Source organism: Euleptes europaea, chromosome 6 (assembly GCF_029931775.1).
Source record: "Euleptes europaea isolate rEulEur1 chromosome 6, rEulEur1.hap1, whole genome shotgun sequence".
NCBI classification, from domain to species: Eukaryota; Metazoa; Chordata; class Lepidosauria; order Squamata; family Sphaerodactylidae; genus Euleptes; species Euleptes europaea.
The window spans coordinates 15,648,333-15,666,698 of record NC_079317.1 but is presented as its reverse complement, the minus strand read 5'-3'; the positions used below and the strand labels follow the sequence as shown (position 1 = coordinate 15,666,698).

General features: G+C 45.5%; 1 protein-coding gene across 1 annotated transcript in view; it reads left to right on the top strand.

Moving 5' to 3' along the window:
- Positions 1–18,366, top strand: part of ASPG (asparaginase) — a 72,528-nt gene that overhangs the window by 8,550 nt on the left and 45,612 nt on the right. Inside the window, exons 2-6 of the mRNA XM_056851248.1 lie at positions 1,216–1,345; positions 2,745–2,856; positions 9,243–9,368; positions 10,447–10,530; positions 11,754–11,880. Coding sequence (XP_056707226.1) covers positions 1,216–1,345; positions 2,745–2,856; positions 9,243–9,368; positions 10,447–10,530; positions 11,754–11,880 — 579 coding nt within the window. The remainder of the gene's footprint in view (positions 1–1,215; positions 1,346–2,744; positions 2,857–9,242; positions 9,369–10,446; positions 10,531–11,753; positions 11,881–18,366) is intronic.

The following is an 18,366-nucleotide window of genomic DNA, read 5'->3' as shown; positions in this document are numbered from 1 at the left end:
TTGACTCTGAAGTACTGGCGTGGCTCTGAATGTGATTCTTCTCAGTAAGCTGGATATACTGTCATTTCTGCGTTTGACTGGGATGGCAAGGTTGTCCTTCCACAGGAAACTTGCACTGGGAACTTGAGCAAACTCTATGCGCAGCTGTGATTATGCACTGCCAACCAAACATTGCTATCTGATTGGATTACTGCTAGGAGGATCATTTCTGGAGCCATCCTTGGACTGTATGTCCCTGAAGCAGGGCAGGAGTCCAGGGCCCTGGCTCATGGGCTCCGTGGGGGCAGGTCCAAAGTAGCCAATACCTTTTACACTTGAAGTATAACCATCTAAAGCAGTGGTTCCCAAACTTTTCGGGCCACCGCCCCCTCGGTTCCACAAACTCAACCCCGGCGCCCCCTACCCTACCCTATAAAAAGCATTATTCAAAATAGAGGTTTGGGGTGACCCACTAAAGAAGATAATCACAATACAATTTCAAAACAGTCACAATTAATTGCACAGCTATTCTAAATCAAATTAAAACTTTTTAGTTGAAATTTATTCAACAAAACTGATGAACTTGATCCCGTGGTACCAGCTCTTCAAAGTCTGGGGGGAAATTGGTTCTTGTAGGTTATCCGGGCTGTGTAACCGTGGTCTTGGAATTTTCTTTCCTGACGTTTCGCCAGCAACTGTGGCAGGCATCTTCAGAGTAGTAACACTGAAGGACAGTGTCTCTCTGAAGATGCCTGCCACAGTTGCTGGCGAAACGTCAGGAAAGAAAATTCCAAGACCACGGTTACACAGCCCGGATAACCTACAAGAACCAATGAACTCTGACCGTGAAAGCCTTCGACAATATTCTGGGGGGAAAATTCTGATAGTTTCCACCAAATTTGCCAGCATGGTGCCATAGCTTGATCTATTGTAAATTAGTGAACAACGAAGTTGAAGGGGCCCACCTCTAGCACCCCCCTAGGTAATCCCACCGCCCCCCAGGGGTGGTACTGCCCACTTTGGGAACCACTGATCTAAAGGAAGGGCTCTGTGAGACCATTATATCTAGAGTCCATAATGGTGCTCTGTTCACCACTGCCCTGAATGCAATGTGTTGCCATAGAATGTAAACCAACCTGTATCCTTTGAGGAACTAATTTCAGAACATTCAGGATAAGAAATCAATGGAAATGTATTTTCATTTTATGATTTTCCTTTTCCCCTTCCACGTCCTAGGTCTTGCTCCTGAAGCTAACAAACTAGCAGGGGCCCTGGCGAAGATTCCAATCCTTCACGATGTAGCATATGCCAAGGAAACAAAACTGTACAGCCGCCTTGCCCTTGGAGATGACTCTTTGGTACTTCCGTACGTATTGGGAAATTCAGCGTTTCCACTCTTAACGAGTTCTGATTTTCTATAACTTCTTACCTTTTTACCACTGGGCCCCCAATTCATATCAGGATTGGGGGGGAAAGGAGCTCCTGCCACCCCCTGCGCTGTTTTCACAAGCTGAATGGGCTCTAGAGGGCATTATTTGCCCTGTCCTGCCCCCATGGCATGGTCCCCAATCCAAACGGGCCACCCTGAGGCATTTATAAATGGAGGTCCCACAGGGAACTCGCAGCTGCAATATGCTTGCAAGTCCCCTTAGTACACTTGCATAGGTAGTAGTAGAATTTATTTGTATGTGGCCATAGGCCTTCAGAAAACATCATCCACAGAGTAGCACAATGTTAAAAAAGAGAGACATGTACAAGAAAATAAAATCTAGTAGAATTAACATTGATATGAACCACCAAAAACAGCATCATTTGTGAGATTGTGCTCTAGAGCTAACTACCTTAGCTCTTATTTTTCTTGCTGCCAGAGCAAACAATGATGTTCTATGAGAAATGTACTCGTTGGAGTCAGACAGCAAGAATATGATTTTCTCCTTTTCTGGGTGGAGGTTTGTACCCACTACTAGCCCATCAAGAAGCTTAATCCTGGGCTGTGCATAGAGTGTATAATGAAATAAATAATGGGGTAAATCCTCCTGCGCACGGATATTGCAGATACACAAGCGTTGATCCTTGGGGATTTGTTTTACCGCCCGACTAAAACGGCGCTTTTCATAGGTTGAAATGTATCGTTTGGCCCTAAGATGCTCACAGGCTAAATTTTCAAATGAAGAACAGCTGCTTTTTCATGCAAAAGGAAAAAACGGTGTTCATTGCAAAGTTTTGCAGATATAATTAAGACTGATCGTGGCTTCAACAACCAGGTGGGGTGCATCCTGAAGTCAAGGCAAAAATGCTTTGTAACCTCCCCCCATCCATGGAGAGGGACGGCCATTTATACTTGGTAATTAGCAGTGCATTCCAGGCTGAAGTGCCCCACATATTTTTTTGAGTTTTTCCACGCTGAACCGTCATTCAGGAAGTGACTGAGAAGCCGGCGCATACCTGCTTTGCATTTCTTAAGAGCCCCTTTAACGCAGCCTTTTTTGTTTGCTCCGCCTGCCTCGAAGAATCCCCTCAAGGAAGCATGCAAAACCACAGCTGCCTCTTAGCTATGCAAACGGCGATTGCTAATGGCTATGAAAACGTGGGGAAGATGGAATTTCTCCTTTTGCATCGGGACCTTGAATAGGCATTTTAAACATCACATTTTTTTTAAAAAGAGCTTTGAGCGAGCATTAAAATTGACCTTGCATAAATGGCCAAGGAAAGTGACAGAAGTAACATAATTCCTCAAAGTTTTTCTCTCTCTCTCTCCTTGAAAGCCTTTCTAAGGAAAACAAAAGAATAATCTACACCATCACAGAACTTTCTCCGCTGCTGGATTCTGCAAACATGTCACCAGCTGACTGGGGCAAGATTGCAAAGTGCCTTGAGGTATTCCAGCATTGACCTGATTGATTGACTGATTGATTGATTGGATTTCTGTCCCACCCTTTCCTGACCGAACCTGGGCTCAGGGCAGCTCACAACCAGAAATTAACAATCTAGTAACACTACTTCATAATAATACAATAAAATTTATGCTAAAATTCTAAAGGTTTTACAGTTCTAAAAACTGTAAAAAAAATATTATAATTAAGAGTTGTTCAACAGTGGAATGGGCTCCCTAGGGAGCTGGTGAGCTCCCCCTCACTGGCAGTCTTTAAACAGAGGCTGGACAAGCACTTGTGAGGGATGCTCTAGGCTGATCCTGCATTAAGCAGGGTTTTGGACTAGATGGCCTGTGTGGCCCCTTCCAACTCTATGATTCTATAAACCAGGGATATGACATTACACATAGAAGTTTGTTATGTTTTTTTCTTTTACATTACGATCCAAACTGCTTCAGACCTTAGGGATCAGGTATGGCCCGGCAGACATCAGCATACGCGCGCACTCACACACACACACCAGCTTGCATGTTGAGGATGCATTAGGCTGGACCAATCCAGGTTGTGCCGTTCATTCAATAGGCTTTCTTTACCCACAACAACGTGCTGTTTACATTCCATCTCCTTTTTAAAATGACCTTTCAAGCTGACCGTAGCTTAAGATTTGTGGAATTGATGTAATCTGCTAAGTGCATTGCTTGAACACTGCCAGTGAGGCTAGCCTTCCCCTGTAACACCCAGAACTTTGGTGGTTCTAAACAAGTTTACCAAGGATGAATAGTTAAGCAGGATCCAAGAGGGACCTAATAGCTTGCTCACAGGAATGCGATTAAGGGGAGGCATGATAGAGGTCTATAAAATTATGGATGGTATGGAGAGCGACTTGACTGCACTTAACACACACGCACATATGGAGAGAGTGGACAGGGAGAAGCTTTCCTCCCTCTCTCATAATACTAGAATCTGTTGAAGCTGGAGGATGAGATATTTAAAACAGATAAAAGTAAGTATTTCTTCACACAAGGCATAATTAAATTGTGGAACTCCCTGGCCCAGGATGTGGTGATGGCTGCCAACTTGGAAGGCTTTAAGAGGGGAGTGGACATGTTCATGGAGGAGAGGGTATTCAAGGCTGTAAGTCAAAATGGATACTAGTCATGATGCATACCTATTCTCTCCAGGATCAGAGGAGCATGCCTATTATATTAGGTGCTTTGGAACACAGGCAGGATGGTGCTGCTGCAGTCGTCTTGTTTGGGGGCTTCCTAGAGGCACCTGGTTGGCCACTGTGTGAACAGACTGCTGGACTTGATGGACCTTGGTCTAATCCAGCATGGCCTTTCTTATGTTCTTATGTCCTTATCCTGGGGGGTTGGGAGCAGGAGGTAAACAAATTATAGTGTCTTTTGTCTGTTACATGATCAGTGTACGGGAGACCGTCTTTCCAGTTTTTAATTTCTGGCTAAAATCCATTTGACCACAAGGTGGAGATAGAAGGTAACTTTGAGCACTGCCAAGTTTTTCCTGTGGCATGCGGGTGAGTTTCTTGGGGGAGAGGGATCCCCGGGAACAGGATTTCGGGGCATATTTTGGGCCATAGGTGGGGGAGGCAGGAAAATGGTGCTTTGGGGACAGAGGTCCTTGCACACCTGAAAAACAGCCTGAATCCACGGCTGAATATAGTTCTGAGCCAATGAAACTGATGGAATTTTCCTCACATAATTCCGTGTTGTGGGGACAGGTGGTTCTACAATTGAGTAATAGGGTCCACATAGGTAGGGTATCATAGGGTCCATGAGTGGTAGGGTCACATAGGGTCCATGGTTCAATCCTTGGCAGTTCCAGATAAAAGATTGTGGCTATTAGGACTATGGAATGATCTTTGCCTAGGACCTTGGAGAACTACTGCCGGGCAAGGTAGACAGTATTGGCCTAGCTCCGACTCAGTAGTGTAAGGCAACGTCAGAAAGATTTGCTTATATATCCTTTTGTTAGATGCCCCCATTGTCTAGTATGCTGTAAATCTTCCAGAGATTAACTTTTCCTTGTGGCTTAGACCTTGCTTTGTGTGTGTTAAGTGCCGTCAAGTCGCTTCCGACTGATGGCGACCCTATGAATCAATGTCCTCCAAAATGCCCTATCTTTGACAGCCTTGCTCAAGTCTTGCAAACTGAGGGCTGTGGCTTCCTTTATAGAGTCAATCCATCTCTTATTAGTAGAAAAGGGCAAGAGTCCAGTAGCACCTTAAAGACTAACAAAAATATTTTCTGGTGGGGTATGAGCTTTCATGAGCCATGGCTCACTTCTTCAGAAAGCTCATACCCTACCAGAAAATATTTGTGTTAGTCTTTAAGGTGCTACTGGATTCTTTCCCTTTTCTACTACTGCAGACAGACTAACACGGCTACCCACTGTGAATCATCTCTTATTAGGTCTTCCTCTTTTCCTGCTGCCTTCAACTTTTCCTAGCATGACTGTCTTTTCCAGTGACTCTTGTGTTCTCATGATGTGACCAAAGTACGACAGCCTCGGTTTCATCATTTAGCTTCTGGGGTCAGTTCAGGCTTGATTTGATCTATAACCCACTGATTTGTTTTTTTTTTTTGCCAATCCACAGTATCCTTAACTCTCTCCTCCTACACCACATTTCAAAGGAATGTAACTTTGTCAAATTTTAGGGGGGAAAAATAAAATCCTGCGTAGGAATTTTTAAAACCATAGTGAAATGAATTCAATTTAATGCACTGTTCCTGTGTTTTGAACAGAAGAGGGCAGTCTTACGTTAGTAGTTCGCCTCACTTGAGGCTGGCTCACAGGGCTTCCTCCCGGCCTACCACAATATCCCCAGTTTGCTTAATCTGTTCTCGTAAATGTTATAATCCCCAAAGTAAAAGCAGAGACAACAACAACAAAAAAATCAGTCCATACGACTCATTTACATATGTTAACATTCCTGTTTTAAAGCCACTGCTAAGCTTTGCTTAATTAGCAGTCTTCCTCTGGTTAAGAACACATCATTAATATGTATACGTGGCAGTATGGGTCTTTGAATTTCCCTCATAATTAGCAACTGAAAGAAATAAGATTTTTATGTCGACTGTGTTCTTGAACAATTAATTATGTTCCACTGGAGAAAAAATGGTGCTTCTCTGAAAGGAAATATTAAAATGCCAGACAGGAAAACACAAATAAAATGGGACCCCAGCGACATTGCTCGATTTGCCTTGGTCAGCTGCTGTTGTGAGGCCTGTGTCTCTCCCCCTCTACTGGCCCTTTTCCTCAATGTTCAACATCCATTTTTTCCCAGAGATGAGACTGTCTTATACATATAAACTTACACAGCTGTGTTACACTGAGCCAGACCAGTATTATTCTCTCTGTCTGGCAGTGGCTGTCGGGTGGGCAGAGAGGAGTCTTTTCTTAGCCCTGCTATTTGAGATCTTCTAACTGGAGCGGTGGCTCAGTGGTAGAGCATCTGCTTGGCATTGCAGAAGGTCCTAGGTTCGATCCCCGGCATCTGCAGTTAAAGGGACTAGGCAGGGAGGTGATGTGAAAGACCTCTGCCTGAGACCCTAGAGAGTCGCTGCCCGTCTGAGTAGACAGTACTGACTTTGATGGACCAAGGGTCTGATTCAGTATAAAGCAGCTTCATGTGTCCATGTGAGCTACCGAGGATTGAACTTGAGGTTCTTCAAGCAACTCATCTCCTGTACCAAGGAGATGCCGTATTGATATAAGAAGAAGAAGAGTTGGTTTTTATATGCCGACTTTCTCTACCACTTAAGGGAGACTCAAACCGGCTTACAATCACCTTCCCTTCCCCTCCCCACAACAGACACCCTGTGAGGTAGGTGGGGCTGAGAGAGTGTGACTAGCCCAAGGTCACTCAACTGGCTTCATGTGTAGGAGCGGGGAAACAAATCCAGTTCACCAGATTAGCCTCCGCCACTCATGTGGAGGAGTGGGGAATCAAACCTAGTTCTCCAGATCAGAGTCCACCGCTCCAAACCACCGCTCTTAACCACTCACCACGCTGGAAATATGGGTGGTATAAGTGGAGGCATTTTTTGGACTGCCAACAAAACAAATCTGGGTTATAGATCAAATCAAGCCCGAACTGACCCTAGAAGCGAAAATGACTAAACTGAGGCTATCGTATTTTGGTCACATCATGAGAAGGCAAGAGTCACTGGGAAAGACAGTCATGCTAGGAAAAGTTGAGGGCAGACGGAAAAGAGGAAGACCTAACAAGAGATGGATTGACTCAATAAAGGAAGCCACAGCCCTCAGTATGCAAGACCTGAGCAAGGCTGTCAAAGATAGGGCATTTTGGAGGACGTTGATTCATAGGGTCGCCATGAGTTGGAAGCGACTTGACGGCACTTAACACGCACACACGCACAAGTGGCGGTATAAGAGAATGCTGCTCTCCTTGGGAGCATTCTGGCCATTGAGTGTGTCAACATGTTGGGGTGAGTGCACAGGGTACTGACTTTTATCTGGTTGGATCAGAGTCTTCCGTGAACAGAATTGCTTTCCGAGAGCAATTTTTAGTGCCTTTCCTAGCAATCCCGCCCCTGCCCCATACCCCTGAAAAGCTACTGCTGATGGACAACTAGATTCAAGTCCAATAGCACCTTAGAGGCCAACAAGATTTTTGGGGTATGAGCTTTGAACACACAAACACATGAAGCTGCCTTAAATTGAATCAGACCCTCGGTCCATCAAAGTCAGTATTGTCTACTCAGACCAGCAGCGGCTCTCCAGGAACTCAGGCAGAGGTCTTTCACATCACCTACTTGCCTGGTCCCTTTAACTGGAGATGCCGGGGATTGAACCTTGGGACCTTCTGCATGCAAAGCAGCGCTCTACCACTGAGCCACGGCCCTTCCCCAAGAGGCAAAGCTTTCAAGAGGCAAAGCTGCCTTTGTCAGATGCCGAAGGACAGGGATTGTTGCACAGAGTTGGAGGTGAGATTTTGTCCAGTTCCCCTTCTTGCATCAGCCCCCTTCCCTTGTTCGTTTGACATATTATTTTGATGAACTCATGAAGCTGCCTTATATTGAATCAGACCCTTGGTCCATCGAAGTCAGTATTGTCTATTCAGACTGGCAGCGGCTCTCCAGAGTCTCAGGCTGAGGTCTTTCACATCACCTACTTGCCTAGTCCCTTTAACTAGAGATGCCGGGGATTGAACATGGGACCTTCTGCAATGCCAAGCAGATGCTCTACCCCTGAGCCACATCCTCTCCCTGTGATGGGTCCCTAACCCTCAGTAGTGGGTTTCTTGGGAGGGGGTACAGGGAATTGCCAGGGGAGGGTGGTAAAAATCACTCCTACAAATACTCCAGTTTGTCAGTTTGGATCTCACCTGTTGCTTTCAAATGATTTACCAAGTAATTTTAAAAAATATTACATATTTGTTTTAGGTTTTTCTCTTAATTTACATGCAGTTATGATGCTCCCCCTCCTTTCCATGTTACCCTAATGTTCCCCAATTTTAAGATGTCTGGCAGGGGGTCTTTAAGGGAAGGGAAAGAAGTGGTATTCACAAAAATGAGAAGCAGAGGAATGCAAAGGTGGAAAGCAATGCTCTGCAACAAACACAGGGGCAGCTCTTTTTCTACACTGTTTCGTTACAGCCGTAATTAAATGATGGCATCTGAAATGCATGCAGTCTTAAAATATTATTTGGAGAAGAAAAGTAATTGTGAATTTTTAAAAAAAATTCAGCACGCTTCGCCATTGTTCTTAAATGCTGTATCCTATTGCTCCAGTTTGCTACTGGTGGCGTACCTTCCTCCAATGCAAGATGCCTATTTTAGTGGAAAGCTCCTGGTGGTGGAGGAACGAAGCACTGTTAGCTGAGCATAGTAGTAAGGTGCAACCCGCCATGTATTTGAAGGGCTGTCATATAGAGGAGGGTGCCGAGTTGTTTTCTGTTGCTCCAGAACCAACAGGTTGAAATTAAATCAGAAGAGTTTCCGTCTAGTCATTAGGAAGAATTCTTTAACAGTTAGAGCAGTTCCCCAGTGGGACAGGCTTCCTCGGGAGGAGGTAAGCTCTCCTTCCCTGGAGGTTTTTAAGCAGAGGCTAGATGGCCATCTGTCAGCAATGCTGATTCTATGTCCTTAGGCAGATCGTGAGAGGGAGGGCACCTTGGTCATCTTCTGGACATGGAGTATGGGTCACTGGGGGTGTGGGGGGGAAGTAGTTTGGAATTTCCTGTATTGTGCAGATGACCCTGGTGGTCCCTTCCAACTCTGATTCTATGATTCTTGATTCTATTCTATGTTTATTTAATGATCCTTTCCAGTCAGGGTTGGTTGTTTTCTTGCCTTTTTCTAAAATTCACCTTCTCAATGTGAAACATTTCTTTTGGATTGCCAGGCGAACTATGAAAAGCACGATGGCTTTGTGATCCTTCATGGCACGGACACAATGGCTTATACAGCCTCAGCGTTGTCGTTTATGTGTGAGAATCTGGGGAAAACCATCGTCCTGACCGGCTCGCAGGTAGGCAGCTTCCTTGAAAAAAAAAAAAGAGAGGTGGGCTGTATTCTGTGAGTTAGGCTTAAGTTCGGAAGCAGGTTGCCTCACTCAACCTTGAGCAAGTGTCCGTGAGGGGGAGGATATGCATTTTCGAAAAAAATAAATCAAACCCCTGCAGCAACACTGGCTCGGATCTTACAAATGAATTCTGGGTGAGCAGGATGGTCTGTTGCGCAGAGTACGCTTCCTCTTATGCTAAAACGTCCATTTGGTAAGAGCAGTGGTTTTTAATCGGCCCTCGTGGAAATGGGCGTTCTGACGGAAGGGGAAACGCACACCATGGCAGGGCAGTCTGGCACGCACAGAATTTGTTCGTAGGATCCAAACCCTCGTTTGGTAGGTGTTCACTGTCCCTGTTTCAAGTAGGGGGACATGAGGGTGTGAATTAGCATTATGCCCTAAAGAAGGCCTGTATGATGATTGAGCCACCCTCGGCAGGAGCCCAGCAGCCGCTATCTGTACCAGCCAAAATTTCGAAACGAAAAGAGAAGCAATAGATCAGTGGTTCCCAAAGTGGGCAGTACCCCTTCCTGGGGGTCAGTGTGATTACCTAGGGGGGCACTAAGAGGCAAGGGGACAGCAGGGGGCGCTAGAGGTGGGCCCTTTCAATTTGTTGTTGGATAGGGTAGGGGGTGCTAGGGTTGAGTTTGTGGAACCAAGGGGGCGGTGGCCTGAAAAGTTTGGGAACCACTGCAATAGATTAACTGTCGGACAACGGTTCTTGTCAAGGGATATTTCTTATACGTTGAATTCCTCCTTCCCCTACCCCCAAAACATGAAAAAAAATCATGCAAAAGAGAAGGATAATTTCATGAGGGGGCAGAGAATAATGTTTTATATTCAAAGGGAGAAATCCTACCATCTGCCATAGTTTAGATGAAGAAATATGTCCGAGTCCCAGTAAATCATATGATAAGAGAATGTCCTATAAATTATTCATGGCCTTCTATTTGCTTTGAGGCAGGAGCCTTCTTTTTTCTCTCATTGCTGATTTTTCAACAACAAAAAAGCCATCGGCTGTAATTTCTGCCTTTCTCCCTAGGTGCCCATATATGAACTGAGGAATGACGGCAGATCCAACCTGCTGGGGTCCTTACTGATTGCTGGACAGTTCGTAATCCCTGAGGTTGGGTTGCTTGCACTGTCCCTACTTTTTCCTCCTCAGCTTTCTTGTTAAATGCTTCAGGGTTTTCCGAATGCTCAAATACTGTGAAATCGAATGTGCTGATATTGTGGAATTGTTAACTTTGCCAGCTAGTCATAGAAATTAATGCTTTTGTATTAAAAAAAAAAAAAGACTGGCAGTGGCTCTCCAGGGTCTCAGGTTGAGTTTTTTTCATGTTACCTAATACCTGATCCTTTTAACTGGAGATGCCAGAAATCGAACCTGGGACCTTCTGCGTGCCAAGCAGATGCTCTACCAATGAGCTACAGTCCCTTCTTGTTTATGTGCTCTGGTTACCAGATTTTTTTCTGCCCCAGTTCTAGTGCTGTTTTAAACCTAGAATGTCATAGAAGGTCTGGGACCAGGGTACTTAATGGACCTTGCTGGATAATTTGGTTTTGAGTTGATGGCACTTAGGTATGTTTTGCTTATAAGTCATCTAAAGCACATTATTGGAGAGGTGGGGTACAAATGTTTCAAACAAACAAATAAAAATAATGTGTTGTAGAGCTGAAAAATCATCTAGTCTATCCCTCTGGCCAAAGGGGCTAAAAATCACACAATGTGGTCAATATTACGGTGGCACCATCTCATATGAACACGTGAAGCTGCCTTATACTGAATCAGACCCTTGGTCCATCAAAGTCAGTATTGTCTACTCAGACTGTCACTGGCTCTCCAGGGTCTCAGGCAGGGGACTTCCACATCATTTATCTGCCTAGTCCCTTTAACTAGAAATAGCAGGGATTGAACCTGGGACCTTCTGCATGCCAAGCAGATGCTCTGCCACTGAGCCACAGCCCCTCTCATGCTTGGCACTTGAGGCCAAGTCTTTAGGTGTGACCTATTCAACCTTCCTACTTCTTTTTAACATCTTGGTCCCTTAGATCTGAACTTCAGAGGTTATTGGCAGTCCTTGAGAGCTGAGAAACCTGTTTGTGCTAGGAAATGCCACAAGCGGTTGTCTTTATATTTAGTTTCTGTGGTCTTTATAACGCAAATTATAAAGCGACAGACGTGGCGCTTCTTCAAGCACATAGGATATTAACCTCCCCAACAATAATTCTCATTATATTTTAAAGAAAGAGGCAGACAAGTGTTGTTGTTTTTTTAAAAAAATAATCTGTTGGATCTTTTTAATTACAAGGTTTGCACCCTGACAAGTTTCTTTTCTTGTCCCGTAGGTGTGCCTGTACTTTTATAATAAATTGTACAGGGGAAACCGGGTGACTAAGGTGGATGCAGAGAGTTTCAATGCCTTTTCCTCACCTAACCTGCCTCCACTTGCAAATGCTGAAGTTGATTTTACAAGTAAGCAATGCTGCGATATTTCTCCACGACAGTATCATCTGTAACCCTTTCCTGAATGATTGCAATGTTGGATTAGGGTTCTGAATCATTATCCTCAGTGTGTGTGTGTGTGTGTGTGTTGTGTGTTGTAAGCTAGTTTGTGGATAGTACTCGAGGTTGCTGTCTCCCTTTGATGATTATTGAGTTTACAAACTGGCACGAGGATTCCCTGCTGCTGGGTACCCAAGGTTGGGTGGGATGAATAAAATCTATAGATAATGAAAATATAATTTATTTATATGTCAAAATAAAATTATTTTTTAAAATGTTAAAACAGCACAATGGCATCTCCTGAGATTGATATCTATAACCATGTGCCCAAACCGTTTCAGCCTGCTTGGCCTTCCTCAGCGGTCAGTTGGAACCCATGTAAAACATACGCACATTTACAGATATATATATATACATATACAGACAATATATATCAGACCAGGCATGTTTATAGGTTGTCCTACACACGAAGCCAGCTGGGTGACCTTGGGCAAGTCAGACTCTCTCAGCCCCACCCACCTCAGGGGGTATCTTGTTATGGGGAGTGGAAGGGAATGTGATTGTAAGCCGGTTTGATTCTCCCTTAAGTGGTAGAGAAGTTGGCATATAAAAACCAACTCTAATAATAATAATAATAATAATAATAAAATAGTAATAGGTTAGTCTCTATTAAGAAGTCAATTGTGTAAATCTTAAAAGAGTCGTTTGAAATTACTTACATAATATATTACCAATTATACAAACATCTGGCAAGATTGTCTCAAGTTGTTATGAGGATTCCCCGTTGCCAGTACTTGTGTGGCTGCCCCATAGCTTATCCAAAGCATGGGGTGGTATGGAGCCTAACGCATGCGCTCTGGCGAGTCCTGCTTGCGTCATTGCAGGCTTAACGTTCAAACAGCTGACGCTCCCCTGGATGGGATGATGATATGGTTGGATTTCAGAGAATTTTTTAGCTTATACTTCAAGAAGTTTAGAGCCCCGTGGCGCAGAGTGGTAAGCTGCGGTACTGCAGTCAAAAACTCTGCTCATGACCTGAGTTCGATCCTGACAGAAGTTGGTTTCAGGGAGCTGGCTCAAGGTTGACTCAGCCTTCCATCCTTCCGAGGTCGGTACCTAGCTTGTTGAGGGTAAAGTGTAGACGACTGGAGAAGGCAGTGGCAAACCACCCCGCAAACACAGTCTGCCTAGTAAACGGCGGGATGTGACATCACCCCATGGGTCAGGAATGACCTGGTGCTTGCACAGGAGGCTACCTTTACCTTTTCAAGAAGTTAGAACAACTACCTTCAAGTCCAGAAGCGCCTTAGAGACCAACAAGATTTTCAAGGTAGAGCTTTTGAGAGTCGGAGCTCCCTTTGTCAGAAGATAGTTTCATAGGGTAGCCTTGTTGGTCTCTAGTAGAAGAGCTAGATTCAAGTTCAGTACCCCCAGTGACCCCTACTCCATGCCCAGAAGATGGCCAAGATGCCCCCCCCTCTCATGATCTGCCTAAGGTAATAGAAACAGCATTGCTGACAGATGGCCATCTAGCCTCTTCTTAAAAACCTCCAGGGAAGGAGAGCTCACCACCTCCCAAGGAAGTCTGTTCCACTGAGGAACCGCTCTGACTGTTAGAAAATTCTTCCTAATACTCCTCTCCTCCATGAACATGTCCACTCCCCTCTTAAAGCCTTCCAAGTTGGCAAGAGAAGATGTACTGGTTTTGTCTGACTCTCTGTGACAAATGATGGGGCTCAGGAACTCCACCAAAAAGCAAAAAGCAAGACAGCAATCCCAGACCAGAGATGATCAAGAAGACTATGGCAGACTTCCAGGACTGGGAGCGAGGTAACTAAAAGTAGAAGATGATGCGATTCAGACACTCAGGGAGTCGGCTCACTCCTTCCTTGTTTCAGTCAGATACTGGCAGGCCAGGCAGAACCCTGTCAATTCCAGTATTATCTTCTGCTCTTAGCAAGCGTTGTTCACCGTCTGGGATTCTGGGATAGCTAATTAGGTATGACATTAAGACATCCAGATATTAGGAAAGGCAGAGAACTTTTGCGGGACTTCTGCGTGCGCGCAGAGCCAGAGCAGGGAAGGGACACCAGGCTCTCCTCCGCCGCGACGTGCAGCCCCAATCCTCCGCCGAAAGAAGCCAGCCCCCCCCCTCCGCGCCCGGGGAAGGTGGCTTCTCTCGGGTGGGCGGCCGCGATCCTGCAGCCCAGAGCTGCACTCAAGGGGCCAAAGAGCCGCATGCGGCTCTTGAGCCGCAGTTCTCCTACCCCTGTCCTACACCATACTAGATCAGTACAGTCAGCTCACTGAATACTACCTTTAATCAATTGGAAAACATTTTGAATGTGCATCATTCTTGACCAAAATTATTTGCTCCAAGTATGTTAACCCTGCTTTTCTCCCCAGTGGGGGTCCAGAGTAGCTTACAAAATATAAAAGCACGGGGTAGGGTTGGGTGGCTTGGATCTGGGAGACCCAGGTTCGAATCCCCACTCTGCTGTGGAAGCTCGCTGGGTGACATTGAGCCAGCCATCTACACTCTCGGCCTCATGGGGCTGCGGTGAGGATAAAATGGTGAAGGTGAGAACGTTGGAAGCCGCTTGAGTCCCCGTTGTGGACTGAGCTTCTACACCACCTGCTGCATTAACTGTCTTATCTTTTGAGTATCTGTTATATAAATAAAAAGGTAAAGGTAGTCCCCTGTGCAAGCACCGGGTCATTCCTGACCCATGGGGTGATGTCACATCCTGACGTTTACTAGGCAGACTATATTTATGGGGTGGTTAGCCATTGCCTTCCCCAGTCGTCTACGCTTTACCCCCAGCAAGCTGGGTGCTCATTTTACCGACCTCGGAAGGCTGAGTCAACCTTGAGCCGGCTACCTGAACCCGACTTCGTTGGGATCGAACTCAGGTCGTGAGCAGAGCTTGGACTGCAGTGCTGCAGCTTACCACTCTGTGCCATGGGGCTCTTATATATAAATAGGGGAAAATAAATTGTTCAGGCTCATCCCCTAGCCCCTTTCTAATTAACTGCTGGTCATCTTGGCCAAAAGATAAAAGATAAAACAGTCCCCTTTTTACTGGCGGATAGAGATCCAAGAACAACATTGGCGGTAGCCACAAATCTATCCACCATATTTTCTTTAAAGAAATAAGGCTCCCCTTTTACTGCTCAAGAACTGTTGGTCAAGGGAGCTTGAAAGAAGGAAAGGCTGCCACATCAACCTCGTTTCTCTCCCGCGGACTTCCACCTATCGGCCGCTCAAGATTGTCCACCTCTCGGCTGCCTCCCTACCTTCAGAACAGAAGTTGGCATACTCTGACGTAATGGGGCTGGTTTGCTTTTCGCCTCGCAGGGTCAGGGGCGGGGTGCCGGCGTCACTGTTTGTCTGGAGCGTGGATCTTGTGAAAGTTGCCTTTCAGGTTTGATTTCGTAACCTGGAATTTGGTCACCCCTCCTTAGAGAGGCGTCGCTTCTTTGAGCCACTGCACTCCTGTAAATGAATGAGTTCAAACCTGTACCGCAAGCGTGGCTCCAGCCGGTTGCCTAACCAAAAAAGCCTGGCTGCTTTCTAGAACATGCTTGGATTAGTGAAATTGCTCCTCCCTTCAGAGAGAGGGTCCTTGGCCAAGGAGCTTGGCTTGCATGGCAGGGGTTTCCTTAACGAGCGTGGAGTTTGTGCGTACTGAAGAAGAAGAAGAAGAAGAGTTGGTTTTTATATGCCGACTTTCTCTACCACTTAAGGGAGAATCAAACCGACTTACAATCACCTTCCCTTCCCCTCCTCACAACAGACACCCTGTGAGGTAGATGGGGCTGAGAGAGCTCTAAGAGAACTGTGACTAGCCCAATGTCACCCAGCTGGCTTCATGAGTAGGAGTGGGGAAACAAATCCAGTTCACCAGATTAGCCTCCACCGCTCACGTGGAGGAGCGGGGAATCAAACCCAGTTCTCCAGATCAGAGTCCACCACTCCAAACCACCACTCTTAACCACTACACCATGCTGGCTCTTAACCACTACACCACGCTGAATGGGCTCTGGAGCCCTTGACTTCAACCAGATACATTTCCCTTTCCTACTCAATGGGTTGTTTGCTCCCATTCCCTCTCCTACTCAGTGGATTATTTGGCACCTTTCCTGTGGCACCATGGACCTTGGTGCAACGCAAGAGGAAGGTTCTGCTCACCTGAGGAAGGTGCTAACGTTAACTAAATGCTAGGATGTGACTCTGTCTTTTTTTAAAAAAAATTAAGAGCTTACTCTGGATTCTGAGGCCTTGCCATAAAAATCTAGTTTTGAAAATTCTCAGCTCTAAAGTATTAATTTTATCTACTGTAAGGAGGGCATGCCTTGACCTGGATGGCCCAGGCTAGCCTGGTCTCATCAGATCTCAGAAGCTAAGCAGGGTCGGTCCTGCCATCAAAGAATACCTGTGTTATGCGGAGTCAGGCAGTGGCAAACCACCTCTGTTAGTCTCTTGCCTTGAAAGCCCTAATGGGTTACCATAAGTCGGCTGTGACTTGGCGGTACTTTACCCTCTGTTGCTGTTGCCCCAGCCTAAACTGTGTGTGTGTAAAATGCTGTCAAGTCACAGCTGACTTATGGTGACCCCGTAGGGTTTTCAAGGCAAGAGACTTACAGAGGTGGTTTGCCATTGCCTTCCTCTGCATAACAACCCTGCAATTCCTTGGTGGTCTCCCATCTAAATATTTACCAGTGCCAATCCCACCTAGCTTCTGAGATCTGACAAGATTGGGCTAGCCAACTTTTTGCTGCTTTATCCTCTTCTGACCCGTGGAAACTGGAATGGGAAAGCAGTGTGTGATGTGTTAGGTTCAGACACTTGATAGCAAATTTGTTCACTGCATTTGGAAAGAGTAAAGCAGTTCTGAGATACATGTGTGCAGTGAACCTTTTTATCGATTATTTTTCAATGTGTTCCTAAGCATGTCTGCTCAGAACTCAGTCCCATTGATTTGGATAGGTCTCAGTTAAGTATGTTTGGGTTTGCAGCCAAACTTTCTTTTGAGAGAGAGAGAGATATATATAAAGGCTTGCTTTTATTGAACAAAATCCGCTGTACCCTTATCTTAGTTCATGACGATGAGATTGATGTTCAGATTTGCATAATGCAAAGGAGTATCCTCCATCAGCTAAAAGCTCTTTTACAATCTCTGCCTGTCCAAGTCAGAACAGGTTACTGGGAGTTTGTTGCGTTGCATCTGGGAAAAAAATCTGTTAAAACTATTACTAACAAAGCAGTTGGCTAGATGAGATTCTGTGTGTACCTATTTGGAAAATGTCATGCTGTTGTGACGATTATTTTGTTGCTTCCTATCTTTCGCGTGTGTTTTTTTTATTTCACCCCTCCCACCAAGGAATAGGGGTTAGCGCAGACGGTTCTCTCTTCCTCCATTTTGCCTCGAATGACAACCCTATGAGGTAGGTTAGGCTGAGAGAAAGTGAGTGGCCAAAGGCCTGACAGTGAGCTTCATAACTGAGTGGGGAAGTTGACTCTGGCTCTCCCAGGTCCTAGTCGCTAACCCAAGCCACTATCTGCTCGGGCTCGAAGAAGAGCTGGTTTTTATATGCCGATTTTCTCTACCTTTTAAGGAGAATCAAACCAGCTAACAATCGCCTTCCCTTCCCCTCCCCCCACAACAGACATCTTGTGGGGTAGGTGGGGCTGAGAGAGTTCTAAGAGAACTATGACTAGCCCAAGGTCATCCAGCAGGTTTCCTGTGGAGACGTGGGGAAACAAACCCATTTTATCCTCACAACATTGGCCAATGTGTGATACAGGTGGCTGGACTAGGTGGACCACTGGTCTGATCCAGCACGGCTGTTTTTATGTTCGCAGAGCAAGACTGAATCCTGAACATTGTCTGCGTGGATGCCCATCCTGCTAACCTCAGCGCAAGCTATTTCTGCCCTTAGCGCTGCGTTCCAAATGGCCGAAGTTATGACATGTGCTCCCTAGCAATATGTATTTCGTAGGCATGAATGGGACATGCACCTACTTACCTTTTTTAAAGTGCCCCGTAAAAAAAGTTACTAATTAAAACGACACAAAGAGTACTCCTGCTTTTCCAGACTCCTCCTTAGCCAGACGTTTTTGTACGTTCCCACCATTGTGTAGCTGGAATGAATTGCTCCATGCGCGGGATTGATGTGTGCCCACGTCTTTCTGGATGCGGCAACCCTGCCAGTCTTTCCGGATTATTTACGTGCTGTTGTTGGCAATGCATGGAATAGTGAGCGAGCTTCCCCAGAATTAATAATGAACGATTTGGCATTTAGTAATGGAACTCAAGAGTGACTATTAGTTAAACTGCTGGCATCTGGTTTGAAACATATAATCACTCTTAATTGAATCATTGCCATTTTATTTAATCACTAGTAACTGCATTATAAACTCCAGAGATGATTAGTGGTAAGAGTAACAACATC